This window comes from Aphelocoma coerulescens, chromosome 3 (assembly GCF_041296385.1).
Source record: "Aphelocoma coerulescens isolate FSJ_1873_10779 chromosome 3, UR_Acoe_1.0, whole genome shotgun sequence".
NCBI classification, from domain to species: Eukaryota; Metazoa; Chordata; class Aves; order Passeriformes; family Corvidae; genus Aphelocoma; species Aphelocoma coerulescens.
This window is the reverse complement of record NC_091016.1, coordinates 96,497,435-96,522,058: the sequence shown is the minus strand read 5'-3', so window position 1 is coordinate 96,522,058 and position 24,624 is coordinate 96,497,435. Positions and strand designations below refer to the sequence as shown.

Genomic DNA, 24,624 nt, shown 5'->3' with positions numbered 1-24,624 from the left:
TTCAAACCTTGCAGGAGCTAGAACAGTACTATAGGGGAGAAAACTGTTTGCTTTAAGGACTGATAGGTTTGGATGTTGTCCAGAAATTTAAATTTTCATTTAATCGGGGTGGGAGGTCGTGTTGGAAACCACACAGCCATGTTTCATATGAACTTTGAAGGCATGGAGGGGCTGTATTGCCCCACGACCTCAGCAGGGCCTTGTGCTGTCTGCAGAATGGCAGCAGTGGGAGCGCACGGCAGCCAGGCTGAGAGCTGCTGACTGACAGCAGCATTTATTAAAATGTCATCTCCTAATTTTCACGCCGGATATCTGTTGTCGTGCAGACTGCCCCGATATCTCACGCCAGCGGGAAGAGTCAGAGGACAACCCAACCCGCCCTGGGGAGCAGGAGGGACACAGCGGGAGGGGAGGGAGAAAAAGCATACCCAACCATACCCAGCTGTAGCAAAATTTAAAACAAAAAAGAAAAAGGGGGGTGTCTTGCGTGTGGCAAAGCTTTTTCATGAACCTCCCCCGTCTGACCCCACCCGCTGCTGACGGTGCCACTTCAGCCGCTGTCGCCTCGCAAACTCCGCTCTCAGCCGGGGCAGCGTCGCTCCCGCAGTGGGCACCGCGCCGGCTGAGCCCCATCAGCTCTCCATCCTTCCCCGTGCGAAGAGGGCAGCCGCCGGCAGCCGAGGGAATGGATGCGGCCGCGCTCGGGCACAGCCTTATCTCTGGCAGGGACCAAACACGGCGTTAATTGCAGCCGCGCCGAGAAAATTGCTATTGTTTCTAGTCAGAGGCGGGCGGCAGTTTGAGAGGGTTTATCCCGGGAGCCCCGTATCAGCTAATCTGCATCGCGGGGCCGAGCCGACAGCTCCTCGGGCTGCGGCGAGGGGGAGGTTGCGCTTTAGAAGAAAAAACAAGGGGAAGGAGATCAAGTGCGAGCTTCCCGCCCCGGCGTCCCCGTTTCCCTCGCTCCTCGCCCGCGGGTTTTTCTGACGCCGGGGCGCAGCCGGCCCCAGCGCTGGGAACGGCGGCCAGGAAAACCTGCCGGGCGCAGCGAGCGGCGTTTCTGGGACGCGCTGGGGGCCGAGCCGCCGTAGCGCGCGCACCGCACCGCGGGCCCGGCTGCCGGCGCGGGGGGCGCCGCGCACACGCGCGGAGCGGGGCCCAGGCGCGCGCGCGCAGGTTCCCCCCGCCCCCCAGCGGGCGGCCGGGGGCGCGCGGGGTTGGGCGCGCGCGGGGCGCGCACATGCGCGCACTCACGGCCCGGCTCCCACGGAGGCGGGCGGGCTCCGCGCGCGCGGGCGCGCAGGCGGGCGCGCGCGCACGCACAGCCAGAGCCACACGCAGCGGCACAGACGCGCTCCCGCTCCCGCCGTACTCCCTGCGCGCCCGGCGTTCGCACCGCTCCCCGACATCGGCAGCCAAGGACCCCCCCGCCGCTGTCCGGCCATTAGTGCCTGAGGGGGGAGGAGGAGGGAGGAAGGAGGAATAAGTCTATTAGTAACAACAACAACAACAACAAAACCCACCAACAAATCCGCACTAGCGCCTTAGTCCTTCTCTCAGACCGTCGACTGCCTGGCCTCGCCGTGCATCGGGCTGCTGTGCCGAGACTTTGTTTCAAGTAAAAAAAAAAAAAAAAAGCCAACCAAAAAAAAAAAAAAAAAAAAAAACAAAAAAACCAACCTTCGCTTGCTCAGCCACTTCCATTTTTTTCCCCCTGCAGTCTCGCTGGTTTGAGGTGGTTGTTTTTTTGGTGTTTTTTTGTTTTGTTTTGGTTTTGGGTTTTTTTCTGTTTTCTTTCCCTTCATGTGGTTGGATTTGGTGGATCCGGAGCCAAAGCTGATTTTTTTTCCCTCGGTGGGGTGTGCTTCTGGCGTGCGGGGGTTTTCTCGCTGCGTTTTTTATCTTCTGCTGCTTTTTTAAATCTTGGTTTTGCACCTGAGCCGGGAAAAATGGGAAACGGTGCTTCCGTCAGAAGGGGAATCTCTCCATCACTGTTGTTGGGACGTGTGCCTGTGGTGCTAGTGTTTTAGAGAAATAGCCTGACAGCTTTCGGAGTGGAAGGTAAGGGTGCCCGGGGCATTTCCATTTCCCGTTTCCAGGGATTACGACTGGAGAGCTTTTAGCTTGGGATTCCGGGGAGGAGGCGGCGGAGGAGGGGGACAGGCTGTTGCTGAAGGATAGAGAGACAGCACATACGAAATGATCTCCGCATTTACTTCAGCGCTGCAGTTTAAAAGTTAGAGAAGTCCGTCTTGCGACAGGTCTGCTTCCCTGAGAGTAATTTCCAGCGAGACCGAGAAAACCTGAGGTTTGTGAACGATTGGGGTAATTTGTATGGGGGGTGGGGGGAATTGTTAGGTTAATAGGAAGTTAAAATAAGAGAAGTCAGTGGGTCTTCTGCTGGGGGAAAAAAAAATAAATGGAGTGATGGCGCCGTCTATGTTCGGCTAAACTACAGTGTCACCTAGAAAATCAGTTCGGGGAATATCCAAACTAAATGCCCGTTTCTTTTCAGCAGAAGAGTATTCTCCCCCTTCCCGAATGGGGAACCTTAAGCCTCTGTGGCCATTCTTTAACTCCCTCCTTCAAGGAAAAGAAAGATCTTTTTAATGTGAGTGTCTTAATCCTTTCAGCGAGCAGGTTCACTCTACATCTAGCAATGCTGCAAACTAACTGAATGCTGCCGGCACACTCAAGTCGTGTGTGTGTGTGCATGTGTGCGTGTGTAATGCACACAGGGAGAGAGGGATTAAGACAGTGCTCTTTTTCAATAGCCTTGCATGAACAAATGCACAGCTAAAATGAGGGCTATTTGATTACATTTCTTCATAGAAAACAGCCTGACACTGCAGAGGTCTTTATTTTTCTAGTGCAGATATTACATAGGAGGGAAAAAGTCAGAGGCTTTTTTTCCTTTTCAAACAGAAAAGAAAATAAGCTCCCTTTCTACTTTCCAGATTATAAAATTAATCCTTTTTCATGGGTGGAATTCTTAATTTAGACACTTATTGTCACATTGGCTTTCAACGCCTACACCATCCTGAATAACACTGCGCAGAACTGCATTGCCTGCAAAGTGCTTCAGCAAAGGGGAAATTGTTTCCAGAATTCCCAATAAGTTTCTCTTTTTTAAAACCTTAAATGCTGTACTAGCCCTGTTTGGAGAAGGAGAACCATTTTATTCATTGAGACGGATGCTCAGAAAGGAGAAAATCTGACCATGTGGATAGACCCAGCAGCAGCTCTGCTTTTTTTTTTTTTTTTTTTTTTTTAAACCTCTGCTATAAAGAGGGTTAGAGTTGGTGCTGCTTTTTGCCCATTTCAGGATTCAGAGTTTTCATTATAATCTAGGAGATACGAAAATCTCTTCAAGGGAGCTTAATCCGGTGACTTGCTGTGTGTTATGCAATGGGAACCAGAAGATGCCTTGCTGTTTGGTGAGGAGATGAAAAGCTAGGCAAAGACACACATCAAAACTCAGTAACGGTGCCTGTGTGTATGTCTGCCTCTGCTTACAGAGCAACAGTGGAAGAGACTGCAATCTAGAGAGTTTTGAAATTGGGTTGGTATCACTTCCTTCTGCTTGCATTTAAGAGCAGAAGGTGAAAAGCTACTCATTTGTAAGAGATAAGCAACTTTTCAAAGGTTAATGCTGAAAACCTTCAATCTGAAATTTTTGGATATAATTACAGAGGTAAATATAACTCAGGTTTGCTGTATTAACCTAGGCCACTGTTAAAAAAACAGAGCATGTGGAGACTGTGAGGGTTGGCAGGTGCAGTAAAACAGCTTTATTTGGAGATACTAGTGGAGAAAATGTATTCTTTTCTTGCGTTGTTCAAGTGCATGGCTGCAAAACACAGGAGCTAATCAGACAGTACAAAATATTTGTAGTAAGAGGGCAAGTGCAGTCCAATAGGTGCAGAGATCCTGCTGTAGCACAGCCAGTTATATAGAGCTACTGATTGTAATACTAATTCTGTGATCCATTTTATATATCCTTAGAGGCTGAAGCACACTGAAATTATTATCTTAAAAAGCTGGCTTTTAGTGGTCATGTTAGACCAGCAGTAGTTTCATCCGTCTTTGTTTCTTTCTTCAATAGTGTCAAAATTTTATTAATACATTAATCTCGGTATTTGCTGCCTTTTTAGAGACCTCTGTGTACTAGGCGGCCAGGGTGAAGACATGTAGACATATGGGAGATAATGTTCCATCTGTAACAAATAGTAATTGGTGCATTTTTAAATTATAGCTATAATAATTCAGTTACTTCTCAGACTTAAGAGAAAAATAATATGTAACAACAAATTCTACCAGCTTTCTTGTTCTATTCTGGTGGAATTCTGCATGTGCATATTGTATATGCACATATATAACTACAGCAGATGACTTATTTACTTTTTGAATAAATTAATAAATAATTTTCTCTTCTCTTCCTCTGTCAGGTAAGGCATATAGGTTTTTACTTAAGTTGAGCAGTCTAGTCCACGCCATGATGACTAAATCCTAGAGAGGAGAGGACATTCCTATTAATAATCTAATAGATGTTGAGTTTTAATTTGTCTGTGGAGGACGTGTCTGTGGCAATGGCCACGTGATGGCGCTGTGCACACAGCGGCAACCCCGGCCCTTGCGTTATAAAATAAAAATTACCTGCCCTTCTTTCTGAAAGGGGCTCTAACTGCAAGCTTGAAAACAGCTGGCTCGAAAATTGTAAGGAGTTTGGTTTTCTATGCGTGAAGAATTCTACTTGCATTTTTATTTCATTTCATCTCCTGCAGGCCAAATGACATAGGATGAAGGCTGTTCGTAATTTGCTGATTTATATATTTTCCACCTATCTACTGGTTATGTTTGGATTTAATGCTGCCCAAGACTTCTGGTGTTCCACGTTGGTGAAGGGGGTCATTTATGGATCGTATTCTGTAAGTGAAATGTTTCCTAAAAACTTCACAAACTGCACTTGGACGCTGGAAAATCCAGATCCAACCAAATATAGTATTTACCTGAAATTTTCCAAAAAGGACTTCAGCTGCTCCAACTTTTCCCTCTTGGCTTATCAGTTTGATCATTTTTCTCATGAAAAAATAAAGGATCTTTTAAAAAATAACCATTCTATAATGCAGCTCTGCAATTCCAAGAATGCTTTTGTATTTCTGCAGTATGATAAGAATTTTATTCAGATACGTCGTGTCTATCCTATCAACCTCCCAGGATTACACAAAAAAGAAGAAGACCAAAAATCCTTCTTTGAATTTTTGGTGTTGAACAAGGTGAGCCCAAGCCAGTTTGGGTGCCATGTGTTATGCACTTGGTTGGAGAGCTGCTTGAAATCCGAAAATGGGAGAACCGAGTCCTGTGGGATCATGTATACAAAATGCACCTGCCCTCAGCATTTGGGAGAATGGGGAATAGACGACCAGTCCCTGGTGTTGCTCAATAACGTGGTGCTGCCCCTCAACGAGCAGACGGAAGGCTGCCTGACCCAGGAGCTGCAAACCACCCAGGTCTGCAATCTCACCAGAGAAGCCAAGCGGCCGCCAAAAGAAGGTAGGTGCTTCTTGGAGGGGGGGCTGAATGCCATGCCAGTGTGTAAGTCCTGCTGCCAGCACTCCTTAATACTCACATTCGTTTGAGTTGCTCTCCGCTCTGGCTCTCCTCTAGATGAGGCGAAAGGGCTGGAGAAGATGCACACTCCCTCAAAGCAGGGAAGGCTACATTCTCATTTCTAAACGGGCCTGACCTACAGCATATAGTTCTGCTGAGCACTGTTGAAACTCCTCACAAGTAGGATCCATCTGTTCTAAGGCCCCACTTACAGTAATGCCCACAGGTGGTGAGCCAGGAATCACTCTTCCCCTCACCACCTCTTTACAGCAACCACCCAACTGCAAAACCTTGGCCTTCTTGATATGATCCCTCGACTTTGCAAGGAAAACATTTCCAAAGGCATGCAGGCAACCTGACCAAAAGACCAAGAGATTTACCATGTTCAGGACACCTGGTCCCTGGGCCAGACCTCAGCAACCTACAAACAAACCAAGAGCAAATGCAATTCCTTAGGGTGAACCCTCTGCCTGAGATGCCTGGAGAGGTGAGGCACTGCGCAGGCAGGACATGCTGGTTTAACCTCCTGGGAAGCTCTGTGGAGGGGCCAGTGGCTGTTGCTGCACCCAGTCTCAGCTCCCGGGGATGAAGGCTTAGAATCTCATTGCAGTATTAGCGAGGAGGGGGTTGATGTGTCATTCCCAGCAGCTGCTCCAGTCCCAGCTTCATGTCCCTGCTGGAAAAAGGGAGGGGGGTGTTTTGGAAGGGTGGGAAGACAGGGGTCCAGCAGGTAGCATGGCAGCCCTCCACCTCTGCTACATACCTCCTGTTTTAGCCTGATATTTTGGGGAGGTTGGGGCGATGGGGGCAGGGGCGATTTTTAGAAGGGCTTTGAGGGGTTGTGAGGCAGGGAAGGCGTGGGTTGAACATAGATGGGGGCTCTGGATGCAGCCTGTTGGCGAGGGGGTCCTTCAGAGCTGCCGTGCGGGAATGGGGGGAGGGGGAGGATAAATCATCGAGCCTGGGGTATTGCATTTTAATGCAGGAAATGTTCCCTCTCTCCTTGTTTTTTTGCATAGCCACAAAGCTCTCAGTCTGTGGCGAGGCAGTGCCAAGCTCCCAGCCCCCCTAATAGAAGTTGCTTTGTGGAGGAATGTAACATTGACACGTTGTTAGGAGAGGATTTTCTTTAAGGGCAGCCAAGCCCCAGTGCTGTGGGAGAAGAAAAGCTGAACTTGCTCCAGCTGCCGCGGTGCCAGCGGCCAAGGGCAGGGCCGGGGGAAGGGAAGGCTGGCGAGTGGGACACTCTGAGTGTCCTGCGGCTCCGTGCCTCTCCCGCCACCCAGCAGCCCGGGATCAGAGCGGTTCTAACGGACAGGGAGGCTCGGCTGCCGTAAAAATTTCTTAGAGAAGCTCGTTCAGTGGCAGGGATGGTATTTAACGCCGTTTAGAGCTAATTAGTGCCCGGGGAGGCGGAGGCAGCCCCGGCCGCAGCAGGCGGAGCCGGGCGGGAGCCCCGGGCGCTGCGCGGGTGCGCGGAGCTCGCACCGCCCGTCCGCGGCCGCAGCGCTGGGTGGGAGGCGCCGCTTACGCCCCTTCAGCCTCCGCCGTGTGAGCCATGGGAATCACGGGGGAGCCACGGCCCCAGCAGGAAAACACAAACACCGCAGAGCGGAACGCGCGCAGGAAGCGCAGTCGGAGTGCGCGGGTCCAGCGGGACCCTGCCGAGGGGCGGGCGGCGCATCCCCCCCGGCCCCAGCGCCGTGGGAGGCACGGCCACCGCGGCCGAGAGGCGCATCCATCCCTCGCCCCTGCCTCTGATTCCCGTCCTAAGGCACCGGCTCCCTCGTGGAGCTGGGGGCGAGGGAGCGCCAGCACAGGGAATGCTCGGGCCGCCGGGGGCCCTCACATCTTGCCCCAAAATACACTAAATTCCAAGGGGATGTGTGTATTCAGGTTAAAGCATCTGTTTCAGAAATGTACTAAGTTGAAAGGACAGAGAAAGCTGAGGGCGAGCATTTATTTGGGTTTTTTCTTCCCTTAAATTTTGAAACACGTTTCGAGCATATTTTGCTTCCTATTTCAGGCATATTTTAATTCTTGCCCCTACTTACAGATTTTTCTGCATATTAGCTTGGGAAATGACATTGTTAGAGAGGGTGGAAGTTTCATTTGGTAGGTGGAAGGTTTGATTTGCTTGTTTTTCACTATTTAGTGGGCGAAGTTTTGTATTGATGAGAATTTTTAGAGTATTAAAATTATTTCAATATTTAATTTCTTTAATGCACTTTGAAATTGTTAATCAGATTTTTACTCAAAGTTATAATCACTTTGCAAATTAAGCCTTACAGTACTTCTCAGTTAGCAGTAAGCTTTTGTCTTCCACTCAGTGTCTAAAGCATTTTTTCCCTTTCCTCAGAAGGCTGAAATCTGTGACAGAGGTGTGTTGAATCTTTGTTTTCTGTAGATACAGTTGCATTGATTAAACACATCAGTCTGGTGTATCTGTATGTAAAAAGCTGGTTTGTGGTTCAGATCAAGGCCTTATTGAGGGATCAAAATGTAGACTGTTCTTGCTACAAACATGATGCAATTTATCACTTTTGTCAGTGAACATTAAGGCAAGAAATAAAAATGTTTTCACAGACAAGCTAGTTCAAGTTAGATTGGCATAGGTAGCATAAATAAGGTAGACCAATAACTAAGAAATGGTTGTTCGGGTTCATAGTGGCAACTGAAAGTACAGTTTTGCTAGTGTAAGTTGAGTTTTAAGGGGAATCGAGTTTACTATTGAGAGAGTGCTCTAGATTTGGTTAAGACTGTGTTTTATGAATTTGTGTATTATTTTGAGGTTATGTACTGACGTTGCCTATAAATGACTTTTGGAAAGGAATTGCAAAGACCTGACAGCTTTCTAAGTATTATGCAAACCTTCCCATCCATCAGATTTGCTTTCATCAAGCTTGACTGTATGAAGTGCAAAATCTTTTCTCAAAACTATTTCCAGTCACATTTTAGAACCCTTATGTAAATAGAGAGTATTTAGATTAAAGCCAACTGTTTCTATTTTGACCCTCTATTTTGAAGATTTTTACAATTTTGAATATGATAAATGGCTTAGGAAAATGGATGAAAGTCGGTATTTTTCCTTTTTAAGAGGTGTTGAATCTTACAAAAGATGTGACAAGTATACAATGGATCATTGTGTTTCTAAATGTGCTGAAGTGTTGAACAATAAAAGGAACTAGGTCAAAAAAAAGAAGCTGTAACTATTTCTTTCTAATAAAATGGTTTGAAAATATGTGGTTTATTCAGCATTTTTTCTGTAGTCAGATCATCTTTGGCGTCATTGATTAAAGCAATATTGAAAATCGCTACAGTTTCTCTTAGTCCCAGTTTCCTTGTATCTACATCCTTTTCTGTGGCCTTACATATGAGATGCTTAGCCTGGATCAAAGCATTGGCAAATAGATCTCCGTGAATACTCTGGAAGGGCCCTAAATTTAAGAGCTATGGGGAATTTGTCCTCTTAATCTTCAGTGCTGTGACTGAAGTATGTCATGAAATTTCTGTCAATAAGACAGGGCTCAGTTCCAAATCTAGTAGACATGTAAAGACTATTTATGTACTCAATCCAAGAGAGAATCAAAAAATGCTTCTTCTTATTGTGGCCATTGCAAAATCATAATATTATTATGAGGTTTTATAACAGTTACTTCGACAGAAATTATAGAGAGTTTCCCCTTGTGTTTAATGCCAAATCTGACAAGCTTCCTCCTAAAACAATGGAAATAATTCTTTGTCCTGTAGCTTATTCCAACAGAAGAAGAGAAGGGATGTTCACATTAATTAAATCTCAGCATTTGGAGTTCCAGGCTTAATCTTGTATCTCTTGTTCAGATAGTCTAAAATAATCTTAGTAGGGATATTTTATTATGCTAGAAGTGTAGCATTGGTCTACTTTGTCAGAAATTCTAAGAGCACACTGTGTACCAGCATCTCACTATTCAGCAACTGATTTATTTATTTTTTTCCAGATTTCAAATCTGAAAACAACACAGATATCTTAACAGAGGATTTACTGTGATAGACGTGCCTTTAAAATAATAATTTATGCCACACTGTTGAATATAGTAAGATGTAGGATGCAAATAGTTTTGTAGAACTTTTGTGACGTGTGCATTTATTTATATGCCATTCCATGAATGCCCACTTGCTGTTGCACACATCTGAGATGAATTCCGAATATTCATCACATACCCAGAGGTCCCTTGCTTGGTGAGTAGGCTGGACATCCCTAGTCAGAAAGTCACAGTCAGTAATACCATGTCATATCATGGCTGCATCAGAGGATTAAAACTTAAATCAGTGAAGGATTTGTCTAGAAAGATCAAAAATTGCAAAATGGAGTCTAACAACCACCTACTGCTATAGGAATATTTAATATTTAGTGTGCAACAAGTTTTTATGACTAAAGTAAAATTTAGAAAATGAAAAATAAATAAAACAGTTGTCCAAAATATTGAATGAGTACAGTAACATACTTGAAAGAGGCTTAATAATTTTTATAGCCTTCTGCTTGCAGTGGCCCTTTTATTCATGAGTTCAAGGGGACAAAGGAGGATGAGCACTAAGGGAAAAACACACTTTTAAGCTTTGTGTGAAGAGTATTTTTCATTATGTTTTACAAAATATTAAAAACTTTAAACTGACATACTAAAATAAGTGGTTACTGTACCACTTATGAGCAGTTTTAAGCAGTTTGTTATTACACTGTAGTGAGCAGTTTGATCTCTGTGAAAATCTAGAGTGTAAAGAAAAATAATTTCACATAAAAAAATTTTTTTGGCATAAATATTGTTCCTGCTAAAATTCTCATGGAGTAAAAAACCATCATAGAAACGTTCATAGAATCAATTAAAGAGATCGTGTTTGTGAGTCTGGTTCTCAGTGGAAGGAAATATTTTAAAATCTCCTGTGGATTCCCATGTGCTACATAATATGCCCTATTTTGACTTATTTTGCTAGAAGAAAATGATCACCCTAAAAATTCATGCTTTTAGTACATATTTGAGTCATTCTGAACCACTCATAATAGGGTGCTTTATCAAAGTCATGTGAGTTTGATTTCAAATTCTTTTTTTGAAGCGGTGCACTGTAGAAAAAGCATTAATGATCAGCACCTCCTTTACTCAATAAGCCATACCTTTGGTTTAAATTATTATATGTGATTATCACTAGTGACTGTACTTTAGTTTGTGCTGTATTGATTATCTCCACCTGATTTACTTCAGTAAACTATGAAAATTCTTGTTTTGACATAAAGTTTAGAAGTTTGTGTGCAAGACTAATCAACACTTCATGTATGTGTATGGAATTCAGTGAAATTTGGATCAGTCCATAAGTGCATTCTCTGATGCTTTGAAAAAGGAAAATACCTAGACCATTTCCTTCACGCTACAAAACATCCTATATAAATGGCTTTGCTTCCAGTTATTTAAATACTTTATTAGTAGATGTACTTCTCTCTCTTTCTCGGTGGTAATTTCTTTGGTATCACAGATTCTATCAGTATTTTGTTAAGCACTTCTTACACACTAGTGAGATGGCATATTATTTATTTTTTGGGAAAAGTCAACCTGTTTCAGTCTGATGTTTGCCTTCGGAGGGATCACAGGTGTTCTGTATAGGATTCAAATACCAGTTTTTTGTCAGCTCATTACTTGTTTAAAACATTCACGACTTCAGTTGAATAGTATGTTATAAACCAAAATGGAATTTTAGTTTCCCAACCTGTCATTTCTTCTTGAATTGAACCTCTATTTGTGTACATTATTGCACTCAGACATTGGAAGGCCTGCTCTCAACTGGATGTAAAGGCTGCTAGAAACCATTCTAAAAAGCGCAGGATATAAATAGAAACAAGTGATAAAGAATGGGTGAGGTATAGAAACAAATTAAGTGTTCAGAATGAAGTCAAAGCAAGTATCCAAATTAGGGGCAGAATTCAAACTCTCTTGCTGCTGCCTCCAGTGAGCAAGTGCTTGATAGTACTGAGTACTGTACCATCAGATATTTCAGACTGGTCATGCCTTCTTTGTTGGCCTTTCTCAGACCAGTAAGCTGTGCCTTTTGTCTTCAAATTCTTCCATTACCCTTTGTCTGGGTGGAGAAGATCCACAGTATGTTTAGTGTGTTTTAGACCTTGTCCTCTGATTTTCTTGTGCTTTTGGCAAATGTGGAAGTGTTCCAGTATAGAACAGTCATTAGCAGGAGTTAATGTAGATTCTTCTTACATAGTGGGATTTCAGTTATTAAGTCTTAGTGACATTACATGGAACTGTATTATGACATAAAGCAGGTACTGCATTTTTTTTTGTTATGCAGTGGTTTATCCCTACGTATTTCTATTTTATGCATTTATTTAATACAGTGATTATATGATGTTTTACATTCAATCTGTTCTGTGCTCTTTTTAAAGCAATTTATCCTCTGCTGTTCAAATCTCTCCATATTGCTGTTTCGTTTAGTTTTCTACTTGCAAAAGCATGGAAAAATCTGCTTTGTGTGTGGGTATACACAGAGGAATTTTAGGAGGAGACTTTCTTTTTCTCTTCTTAGGGAATTAATTTTATGAAGTTTATTCAGTTGTGTTTTATCAAAGGATTCCAACTCAAAGTTGTTGTAGCTCTCAAATTGGAGTTTAGTTGTTCATTTATAAATATGCAGTAATTGTAATAAAACAAAGGTCACTGCAGAATTCCATTGAGCATTATTTACATTCACTGTTAACAAGAAATATAAAATGCTCTTTAGGACAGAGAAAGTTGTACATGATATAAAATAAAAATTTACAAATTATGCATCACTGATTTTATTTATTATGCATCACTCTGAATATTTCAGATTTTGAGCCCTTTCTGATGTTAGTTTAATCTCAAGAGGAAGACAATCAAATTTTTCAAAGTCATTCTCGGTTTTGTTAATCTTTTGGAGAAGTTATAAATAAAGTTTTTGTCAAATTACTGACACAGTTTTCTGATGGACTAGACACCATTGGAAGTAATAAAAACAGTCAATAATAGTGGGGTATGAGATCCGTGTTGTTACTTTGCTCTGCAAAGGCCAAATTATTGTCCTTGCTAAAGACAAATTCACCATTCCATGAATATAATTTGGTCTAAACGGAGATTAGATTAAATCCCACCAAAGAGGTGTGAAACAGTAATAACATGTTTGTACTACCAAAAGTAAATTATTTGGTAATTTTTATTTATAAATTCTTTTTTTTCCCCTGTAGTTTTACTTTTCAAACCATCCTTGACCTTTGATGGAGTGAAGCAGATGTACTTTAAAGAAAACTCAGTTGTGTAACTTCTTGTGGATCTCTTTCCATTTTAGCTGGTTATTCTGTCGTTGTGTGCTTTATTTTGGTTTCTATTCCATAATCTGGAGGGGAAAAAAGGCATATGATGCACTCAAATTAGTATTTCTTTGATGGTGCTGAAAATGTGTGCAGCTGAAATTTGGAAGCAAGCTATTTTCAGTAATTAAGTTCAAATTTTATTTATATCTCCTAGAAATGACAGAAACCACAACAAAAATACAAAATTTGAATAGCATCTCTTTTTGTTAGCTCAATAAAAAGTCGGTGACAATGGGGAGAACATGTCATCCTGTTTTGGGCAATTTTCACTACTTTGCGCTCTTCGATTCTTCAGATGATGTAAAACATTTTGGGAGCTGACTGGTACCTGTTGTTCTTCATGTACTGCTAGCTCATTCGTCAGTTACGTAGGGATGCACTTTATATTAAGTAGGAATTTGTTAACCATTGTCACCAACTGAGGTATGCTATAACAAGTTGTTTGTGAGGATCTGAGGCCCCATTGTGGCTTCACTCCTTTCCCTTTGCTGAGTTGTGTCAGTACACCAGCCCAGCAGAAAACTATTCTCCTTGGGTTCTTCAGTTGTATGGTCTTGATGTTGGGCCAGTGTGCTATAATGGCCCAGCTAATCCTCCACTGGAACCAAAAAGTGGCACACGAAAGAGCTGGGGAGACCAGGGATGCTAGTTCAGCACAGTTTAGATTTGCTTAGGAAAAAAGGTCTATCAAAAAGTGGTTGATACATGTTACCCTTGCCTGCTCTTTTGGACATGTTAGCAGCCAATTACATAATACCGCGTTTCTAGGCAGTGGCACTGTGTTTGATTACAGTATTACTGGCAGATCCTTCAAAATAGAGTCCAAGATACATGTTTATCCAGGGCTTCCCACTGACCATTAAAGACTGGTGCAGGCCCCTGTGAAAGTGTGCACAGAGTGCTTGGGGATAAGTCGGCAAAGCCTTTGTAGCTCATTCCAGTAGTGCAGTTAGAAAGGGTTTAAATTGCAGATTAGAAAATCAGAGAATCTAATTCATGCTGTTTATTGGTTATGAGAAATATTATTGCCCATGCTTCCTGCAAGAATACTTTGTCCTGAAAGGCCTTTGGAAAATCTTAAGTCTCAGTATTTTATGTGAAATATTTATTTGAATCCTAAATGTTTCACTTTTTTAATAGTGTTTGCTTCTCTATCCTATTATTTTCATTCCATTCTGTACTGTACACAGAGAAGATTTTAATTGTCTGCAAAGCTGGCCACTTGAGCTTGAACTCTAGCGAGTTGTGTTTTTATCCTTGGAAGTGTTTTGTTTGTTCTGTGGCATTGGCCAATATCTGCAGTAACTGGCAAGCATACAGATGCTCCGTACTGGTGTGTTTGAAGCTTGACAGATGTGCTTCACACTGACAAAGGAGAGGAAGGAAAATGTTCAGCACTGCAGGTGTAATGTGAGTACACGGCCTTGTCCAGCTGGTCTGTCTGCGTCAAGTGTTTAGGAATTCACTAATAATACAGAGAGGATCATAAAGTTTCACTCTCCTTGGAAGGGAGGAAGGTGCCAAGGCTGGGATATTAGCCAATCGCAGCAACTGATAAAGTTGTGAGAGTTATGTATGGGGCCATAGGACTTCAGTGGATTATGCTATTATTTAGGTTCATAAATGCAATAGATACTGGTTATACCTCTTGAAGCAGAGTTATACTCAGAAAAGTTTGATGGTTATTGTCCTGGGAGAATTTAATGTACCTAAAAATAATTGGAGCCTGCTCTGGAACCAGTGTTTTCCTGTCTCTTAAATTAATGTTCAAATTATTATGTATTCACTGAATTTTTAATATTTTCATGAAAATTGGAGTAGCTTCATAATTGGGAAAAATCAACACTATTCCTGCTCCTTGACCAGACAGAACCTTCTGAGAAGCAGAGCCACTGAGTCCAGATTGCTCCAAGTGCTGCAGCTGTTTACAGGACATTCAGGTTGGGGTTGGCAGTTTATACACAGAAGATTATGAATGGAGGCTGCCCTTTAAAAGGAGGATGCCCTCTCTGGTTGTGTCTTGTGCAAAGCTGGGGCAAGTTGATATGATCCAAGATTACCTTTTGGATTCACTCTGCTCAGGAGTTTGCTACTTCTCGCAGTGAGGCAACATCCAGACCCTTGTGTGCCCCTTGCTCGTGTTGTCTGAAGGCTCTTAAATACCAGCAGGTGTGAGCTGCCCTGGGATAACATTTTGGAGGTCCCCATTGTGAATGGGGGTCTTGAAAGTGATGATGAGGCATGTAAACTTATTTCTTTGTAAATGCTTTTTGATGCTTCTGTGCCTCAGTTCCTTTCCCCGCTGTGTTGTTATAAAAGTACTGCCTTGCCTTCTGGTGATATTTTAAGTATGTCAAAGTTTTGCTTGGCAATCAGTATCACAGTTACTTAGCATATATAGATTATGCCATTACTGCTAAACTGGAAAGTCTTTTTTTCCCTCATAGTTCTGATGAAAATCAAATCCGTGTTCTCTCTGAGTATTTTCTGGTGGTTGAAGTGAAGGTGTGAGTTTATTGGTTACTTTGCATAAAGAGATTAAGAGAATGAAGGACTATGAGATTTATCTACTATTTCATGTTTTTAAGCTTTTGGAGAATGGATTTTTGTCCATGTGAAGTCTGAATTGTTGCAAAAGTAGGTTTTAGTCTGGTAACAGTATATGTACAGTAACTTTACAATGACTGAATTTCTAGAATAAATAAGACATGACAGAGTATCCAAGCGTGCCAGGATGTAGCATCTAAATGTTTTTCAGACATGACTAAATTCCTGCTTTTGTGTTCACTTGTACATAAATAAACTCAATGAATCAACATCATTATTCATGTAAATGGGATTTAATTAAAAGCAGGTTTGCTGCTAAATGCCCTCAACTGAAGATGTGGGTTCCTGAAATACATCTAATCAATATTAGAACAGGAAACCATTATTTTATTATTAAAAATATTTTCTCTAAATATTATTAGAAATTAATCCCAACAACAATAATAAATTGCAATCAAACAAATCAATAAATATCAATAATAACAACTAATTTACTATATATGTACTGCCTTACATAAGTTCAATAAATATTCTTTGCTGTTTTTATCCTGGAACCCAGTTTTGTCTGGTTCCCAGATCTGCACTGCTTTAGCTGCTCATCAGTGTATTATTTGTTAGCTCTGGGATCCCCAAAGCCATCTTTTGCCTTTCACTGGCCCTTTCAGATCTGTGCTGCCCTGCACTGCACCCATTGTCTCCTGCTTGGACACTTCTGCTCTCAAAGCATTCCCTTTGTCAGCACTGTGCTCTTCTGCCCTTCATTGTTGTGCTGGGGTAAAATAGGTACATAGTTCTGTACAGAATATCTGTTTGTTGCTACCCTCTATAAAAAGAATATGGTTCTACAAAGATAAGCAAAATTTAAACAAATCAGGCAATAGCTGTCTGATCATTAAGCAAGCTGAACAAAGCTTCAGGAAGAACAAAACAAGTTCAGACAATACTTGACATGTCCTGAGGCCTTTTAATATCAATTGCAGTGCTGTATTTATTGTGATATAGGGCTACATTAAAATACATTTAGAATCATGAAGAATGGCTGTGGTTATTGTCATTGTACTTTTTTTCACCTTTCTGTTGAATGTGTCCAGAAACTGCCATGGAATTTGTTGCAAAATTTTAGCATTCTAAAACATGCTTTTTTTTTTTTTTTTTTTTTTTTTTTTTTTTTTTTTTTTTTCTGGATTAAAAAAAAAAAAAAGTAGTGTCACATTATTGATTTGACAAATGGTATCGCACTAGACTTATCTGGATAAAAACAAGAATCTGTTTACGAGCGGCTGGCTGACTTTTGGCTATGACTGACACAACTGCTGTAGAAATAGATGCTTTCTACTTCTTGTTTTTGTGTAAATTTGGGATTGTATTTATCTCTAGAATATGTGTCTGAACACAAAGTTGACAGTCATTTGAGATGACAGCCGCTGTCAGAGAGTTCCTCCTAAGAAGAAGACATTAAATTATGAAGTATTGGAAGATAATATTTATTATAATATGAACTGTGGAAGAATATATGCCCCTAAAGGATGCCAGGATACATAGTAGAGGTTATCAAAAAATACAACAGAAAGATGATCTTAACAAAAGAATTTATAATTTACTCAGATGTCAAGATGTGAGAACTGCAAAACAAGTGTGCAGGATGTTTTGACAATCTACCGAAACATTGCCTAGCAGTTATTAGGTTTCAGAAGTTACTAGCTGCCATTTTTAAAAATCCTAGCTGAATACCTTGCAGTAATGCTGTGGCATAATTTCTAATGATTTTTTACATATCTAAGGTCTGTTTTCTATTGTGCGTATACTTCAACCCCAGTATTTCGCTTCAAACTGTTGGATAAAGAAAATCATAGAAAATAATTTTACATTAAAATCGATGTGGCTATTTTCAATGATCTGGTTGCTATTATTCTGGCTAACACTGATCTCAAAAAATGCAAGTTATTTTGCTTGCAGCACAGAATGTTGTGACTTGCATAGCTCTGTTAGCATAGGTCTTTGTTACATGTCTGATACCAACCAAGAATTTAGAAGTCCTGTCCAGTCTTTCATCACAGCTCAGTTATCTTTACAAGCCCTGAGCTTATGTGTCATGACTGCTTACAGTCTTTGTACATTTTAAAGGCAAATACTGTTAATGAAAGGTGATTTTTTTTTTGGCAAATTAACGAGAATCACTGTTATATTCTGAAGTCTATGCAGATATTTACATGGAGAAAATCAGATTTCAAATGAACTGAAAGATGAAAATTTAGAACGTATTTTTTATTTTATATGGATTAATTCAAAATGCATAAGTAAATTAAACAATGGTGGATAGACAGAGGGTACACTGGAGATTTCTTTAGGAAAAAATACTGGAGATGCTAAATCTCTTCTATTGAAAGACACTATTGCGATATGACACCAAGATAGTGTCTGGTGCTGTGATATAGTTGGGAATTCTGCCATTTCAGGACAGGGATCCTTTTGGCATGCAGTTAAAAAGACTCCCGGTATTCTTCTTTGTTCCTTTGGCAGACACACATTGCTCATGGTAGCAGTGATGTGCTGGCGAAGACACAAAGTGCTGTGTTGATCAGAGAATACATTATGTGCATGCTAACTTGAAGGATGATCACACACTGTTTCTCTCATAAGACAGACCCTCAGGCCACAAAGTCCATCTCAGCATATTTGGTATTTGTAACTTGTAGTTCTCTGTTAGAAATTGTCACATTGCCTCGATGGAGTTCACAGCTAAATAGTCAGCGTGCTTCTTGGTTTGTAGCTCCAAACATGAGGTTTATACATACTTAAGCTTCCCTTGAAATTATACTGGCTCTAAGCATGGTTTTTGATTTTTTTCCCCTTTGGTCTCTGTGCTTTGTCTTATTTCTAGGTTGTTAGCTCTTTGCACTACTCTTTTAGCTAAACCCTCAGATTTCCCAGAAGCTTTCACTTTCACAGAGCTCCAGTCTTATTAGTACTCTAAGCTTACAGTTTATCACATCTGGGGCATAAAACAGGTGAAGTAAACAAACACAGAAGCTTTGTAGGAATTACAAATAAATAAACCCTGAAAACAAACCAAAAACCTGTCTTATTTCAGTTAGCCTGAGAAGTGCACAGGCTTGGACAAAGTCATAGAAACCCTGTTTTTAACCCTGTATTTAAAACCCTGATTTTTTCCTCATCACTCCAGTCACACAACCAGTTGAAGTCACTGAAGTGTCCAGTATTCCCTCCTCTGTGTTCTACTTTGCACGATTCCTCTGTGTTAGAGGTTCTTGGCAAATCTGTTTCTTTTCTCCATTGCCCTGTGCCATCTGCTTCCACTGGTTTTCTCCATTGGTTTTATGCACAAAAAAGATTGTAGTCACAAAAGGCAGGATGTGCCTTCCAGCCCATGCCTCATTCATTTCTGCAAGTCCTGTTACTGCTCTAATGGTAGAGTGTAGGCAGGCAACCAAATTGCAGTGGGCTAAGCTGGGATATGAATTAAATGTGTATGTGTCCCCCAGCCTAGTGTTCCCTCAGTCAGGAATCACTCTAACCACCAGTACATGGTGCAGTTTCCTTTGAGTGGCTTCTGCTGACCCCATAAATCTTGCTTTGTTATTTCTTGCAGTGCTGTAGTTTCACAGGAATACCAGAAACTACTGGTACTTAACACAAGCCCTTTGCCTACTAGTGAGAGCAGTATCCCAGGAAAGAGAAAACAAGGGCTTAGGTTTCCTCAGGCTAAGTATAACCATGAACATGCATCTCCTCCTCCTTAAGAGATACTTACTTTAAGTAGCATATTTATATGTAAAAGGCATATTCCATCTTTTTCTGTAGCTGGTATTTTTTTAAAAAAGCAAAAAGTCTTTGGGATCAGATCAGTACTCTCTCAGATATATAGCATTCCACAAGAGCATATGGAGGTTTGGTCAACAGCAGGTCATGTACCTTTTTCTGTCACACAGAAGACTTACGTGTTCACCTCGGTCCCTGACCAAGCTCAAAGAGGGAACAAAGTGCAGTGTGCAGTCCTGGAAGCCTTTATTTAGGCCCACTGGGAGCAGGAATGTCCCCACACAGGCTTTTCAGGAGCTAATTTCAGGTCATCTGCACCACTTGCTTGAAATGAAGCTTTCAATTCTGCTCAGTCCTCTTTTAGCAGGTATCTAGACCATGTGCAACTATTGTGAGTTAATCCATTTGCAGTAGCCTTGAGGGTTTTAATGATGTTGTTTGTCAAGCCTTGCTTGCGTTAGTATTTATTGTCTTCTGATGTCAGTAGGATTGAAGGGAAGAAGGTTAGTCAAAGAGTCTTTTAGGTTCCCTGATTTTGGGTTCTTATTATTTTAAGCATAAGAACTACTGGGAAGAACCACACACTCTCTTAAAATTGAAATTCACTGTGAAATTTCTAGATTTTTTTTGTAGCAAGCATTAATTTCTGTGTTTATATAGAAGCACAGTTACAAGCTTGTTGGTCATAGTGTAAGACAAAGGTACAGGTGTTATTTAATCAGGATTTTATTTTTCTTACTGCAGTTGTTTCACTATCACAAGTAATTACTTCATTTTTAATGTGTCTGTTGTGAGTAAATGCACTGGAGTCTACTCAGATCTGGCAATACCTTAATCTAAATGACATAAGTCTCTGAAATCACATTAATTATAAACAACATGGAAATAGTTTCATTTGTGAGTAAAAATGGCCAACAAATGAAATTATTAAAACATACTTCAATGTATGTTTTACATTTTCTGTTTTAAATTATTTATAATAAACCTCACTATAAGCTCAGAGAAATTGAAATAATTGTCTACATAGAGACATCATTTACAATTAAATTTGGAGGACCTTGGTGATCAGAAACCATTGAAATCAGTGGGTTTTTACCAAAGAGTAATACCTGTGATCCTTCAAGCCCATTGCGGGCAATACCATAGAAATTCTTTAGATTGTCCCCTGGATTTTTATAGGATTGGCTCTGTTTGGTTTGAGGATTATGGAATGTTAAATACTGTTAGGAGAGAGTAATCCATGTGGGCTGGTTGTCACCTCTGCCAAAGAAACAGATGGACTGATGACCTTTTCAGGGCAATGTTAGATCTATGTGCTTTTGACTGGCAATGGTGCTGGGAGCACTCTTGTGCTCGGAGCTGTCTTTATTCAGTTAATCTTCATTTTTATTACTGAATAGCTGTTTGCTTTTTATTCAAGAAAATGCTCTAAATTACCCCTCCCTTTTTTTAGTCACCCTGTCTCTGACACATTGCAACCCATGAAGTTGTCTTAGTTCTCCCAGGTGAACATTTAGTAGCATGAATTTTGAACTCTGGCCAGATATCATACATAAATGTCTTTGTCCACACAGGTGTCCCCTACAACCTTTGAGTGCACGTTTCTGTTTTCCAAGAAATTTCATTTTTGTGTACACCACTCATTAGTCACATGATAAGCACAGCCACACATAACTCAGTTGTATAGTTCTAACAATTTTGTGTTCCATTAATGTACAAATCCATGGTAACCTGGGAAAAAATCATGCTAACTCACTGAGAAATATGCAGTTAAAATGTTTAAAGAAATTTCCTAATTCCATTAAGCTAAATTTGCTTTTCCCTTAATTTTTCGTCTGTCTTATTCCTTTATATGTGCATTAGATTTTTTCCTATTTTTTTGCCTAAATTGTTTATATACAGCAATCAAAAGACAATTTATGCCTCCACCAGTAAGTCTGAGAAGTTTATGAATACAAGAGAATCATAGTATCTGAGGCTACCCTCAACCATTTCAGCGCTTATAAAATAAATTAACAAAGTACTGGTGTTTTTTGCAGCAGTTCTGTTTCTCCATTTAGAAAAATAAAATGTTTGTAAACAGAGGAGCTTTACTTTTGGGGAGGTTTTTTGTAGGGTGGTTTTTTTTTTTTTTTTTTTTTTTTGTTTGGTTTGGTTTGGGTTTTTTTGGTTGGTTGCTTTGGGGTTTTTTGAGGGATTTGGGGGGGGGAGTTTAGGGTTTTTTGTTTGGTTTGGTTTTTTAAGATTCTGCTCTGAATGGATATAAAGTAAAGTCAGAATTGGGTAAACTCTGGAAAATGTTAAGTAAGGTTGGAAGCTTGAATCATTTACAACATCAGCTGGTGAGAATAGATAGCTGGACTACTTTTTTATTGCAAGTGAACATCTAGAACTGATGGCAGCCCCTGGAAGATCGCTTAGGTTAAGAGTCCATGTTCACAATTTGGTTATATTTTAGCATTCCCCTGGTGTGATGTGGTCCACAGGATGCAGATATTGAGCACTCACGGAAGACAAGAGTTCAAGTTTTCAAGCTTATGACTGAGATATTTTAATATATGAATGCATATTAAGATTTTGGGGTTCTTTCATGTTTGAAAATTATTCACTGTATTCATATTACCAGATGCGATAATAAACTGAAGAGTTTGGTTGGTACCTTAAGGCTAAAATTTTACTTTTAGACCTATTTTATGAATAGATTAAAAAATGCTTTTGAAATTATGTGAAATAGACTCATAGGTAAATTTAGGTTTGAAGGGTTCTGATGGTCATGTAGTTGAATACCTTGCTCAGGGTGAAACTAATTGAGTTGTATATTTTATTTCAGTCTTTTCTTTGGTTCATGGTGAGGTTATTTTGACCCCTAATACTTTGTACATATGTCAGGATTCAGCAAATAACCAGACCCATAATCGAATCCAGTGTGTATGTTGTCAATGAATTTTGTTATTCCTGTCAGTCACTGTAATGGACTATGGGTTTTTTTAGTTATGCTTTATCATGCTTCAGGTTGTAGTATTCTAATTATTAGAAAAATAACCTAAACCACAATGACAGTGTGCAGAATGGCCAAAATAGTTAATCTGAAGAACAGCTAGTAAAATATTCTAGAGAAAGTTTTCCAAAAATAATTATGGCTGTGTCATCCTTGATGTATAGATTTTTGAAACAGTTTGATATTTATCAAGTCAAGTTCAGTGATGCCAAGAGGTTGCATTAAAAAAAATACTAATAGTTTCTTACAGTATTTTACATCATTCACACAGTGAGGCATGTTTGTGTGCCTTCCCTTTTGCTTGTGATGTGTCACAGCTGTACTGTACTGTTGGTAGCTTCTGGCGCTGAAAGACAAGATAAGGAATCACTATTGAATAGTGTTCTGGAAAAGGGAAGGAGATGAGGCAGCCAGACAAGAATATTCGAAGTTAAAGCTTGTAGGGCAAAGATAAGGCCGTATAAAAAGAGAAATGGATTAATGCTAGCCAAAGGGGTTAAGATAATAAGGATTTTCTAACAACATCATAGGGAAAAAACAAATACTGAAAAGACTGAAAGGGATGATAATAATCTTATTTAAAATATCTGAGTTTAAAAGCTTCTTTTTAGGAATGAGAAATTAAGGGCAATTCTAGAACAATTAAAAAGTAAGAAGAAATTGGCAAACAAGAAATAGGGTCATATGTGAGAAATCCAAATATGCAGGAATACAAAGGGAATGTGTATTATAGACTATTAAAGTAAATAAATAACACAGGATCGTATAATCATCTTTTAATATTTAACAAGAAATTAGTAAACTTCAATGTTCTAAGAATCCAATTTCTAGACCAGTAAAACTATCAAAAGGACCTGAAAGGATATCATTATATGAAAGTAACAAAATGTTATTAATTATAATGGCTTTCTGTTTTAACTTTATTCTAATACTATAAATGTTACACAGCTTTTTGGGGGGGAGTTGTAAAATGGATAAATGAAAGTATTAAATGAGAAGTTACGGATATTACTCATATTTCTATAAAACTTAATTTCTATTTCTTTAGATTTTAACACATTTAAAAATGGACTAGGGGCTAAATGAAAACTGTAAATTAATATCAATGGTGTACTGACATCTGCATAAATTCATATTTGAAGCTACATTTTCAGTAGTGTTTTAACAAAGAAAATAATGTACTTGGTAAAACTTGGAGTTCAGCAATATTATTAGGAGCAAATGCAAGTACTAGTGGGGACTGTGAGAAAAGAAAAAAGGCTTATATCAGTTAGAAACATGGGGAGGACATATAGTATAATTTAGAATACTGTAAAATACTGTAGTACTCTGTCTTATAAATAAATTGAAATAAAATGGGAAGGGAAAATCCTTAAAGCGCTAGTAGTGAATGATACTTGGAGATAACTACAGAGACGAAGAGATGTCAAAAGTGATTTGGAACTCAAAAGGTCCCTATGTAAGCAAAGACTGAGAATGTCTAGCCAAATTTACTGTTGTTTGTGAACTGGATATACATTTACAAGTCTTTAATTTTTATAGAATCATATTATAGTATAATATACAGTAAAGTTTCATTCAACACTTCTCTATTTTTCCTAATCCTAGGAATTATTGTTACACATTTTTACTCAATAAATAAACTTACCAATTTCTCCCACTATATATATAGATACGTATCAATGAATCTGATTGTATATGAGAGGCTATAATATATATTATCTATATTATACATTCCATTCAAACCTCCATGATCAGATAGTAAAGAATTTGTACGATCTCAAAAATTAATATCTTAATAAAAGGAATTTTCTGTCCTCTGAACATGAAATAATTAAAATTTTGTAGGCAAAGTAGGCTAATTTAATGCCTAAATTAATTTGGTATTTTTCCTCATAGAATCATAGAATGACTTGGGTTGAAAGAGACCTTAAAGATCATCTAGTTCCATCCTTCCCACCATGGGCAGGGACACCTTAACGCTAGACCAGCTTGCTTAGGACCCCATCCAACCTAGCCCTGAATACTTCCCAGGATGGGCATCCACAAATTCTCTAGGCAGCCTGCTCCAGTGCTTGAGTACCCTGTGAGGAAAGAATTTCTTCCTAACATAAAATCTAAATCTCTCCCCTTCTAGTTTAAAGCCATTCCCACTTGTCCTATTACTATCTGCTGGTGTAAAAAATTGCTCTCCCCTTTAAGTACTGGAAGACCACAATTAGGTCTTTGTGGAGCCTTCTATTATCCGGCTGAACAACTTCAGCTTTCTCAGCCTGTTTTAGTCAGAGAGGTGCTCCATTCTTCTGATCATCTTTGTCGCCCT

General features: G+C 40.1%; 1 protein-coding gene across 6 annotated transcripts in view; it reads left to right on the top strand.

The window, feature by feature from the left end:
- Window positions 1-1,534: 1,534 nt before the first annotated feature.
- Window positions 1,535-24,624, top strand: part of ADGRB3 (adhesion G protein-coupled receptor B3) — a 450,213-nt gene continuing 427,123 nt past the window's right edge. For 3 of the 6 annotated variants that reach the window (XM_069011355.1, XM_069011354.1, XM_069011351.1), the window contains exons 1-3: window positions 1,535-1,618; window positions 2,100-2,308; window positions 4,785-5,553. In XM_069011355.1, the coding sequence (XP_068867456.1) occupies window positions 4,800-5,553 (754 nt within the window). In that variant the 5' untranslated portion in view covers window positions 1,535-1,618; window positions 2,100-2,308; window positions 4,785-4,799. Of the gene's footprint in view, window positions 1,619-1,660; window positions 2,309-2,530; window positions 2,612-4,784; window positions 5,554-24,624 lie in introns of those variants that run through there. The other 3 variants (XM_069011352.1, XM_069011356.1, XM_069011353.1) reach the window with 2 other exon arrangements.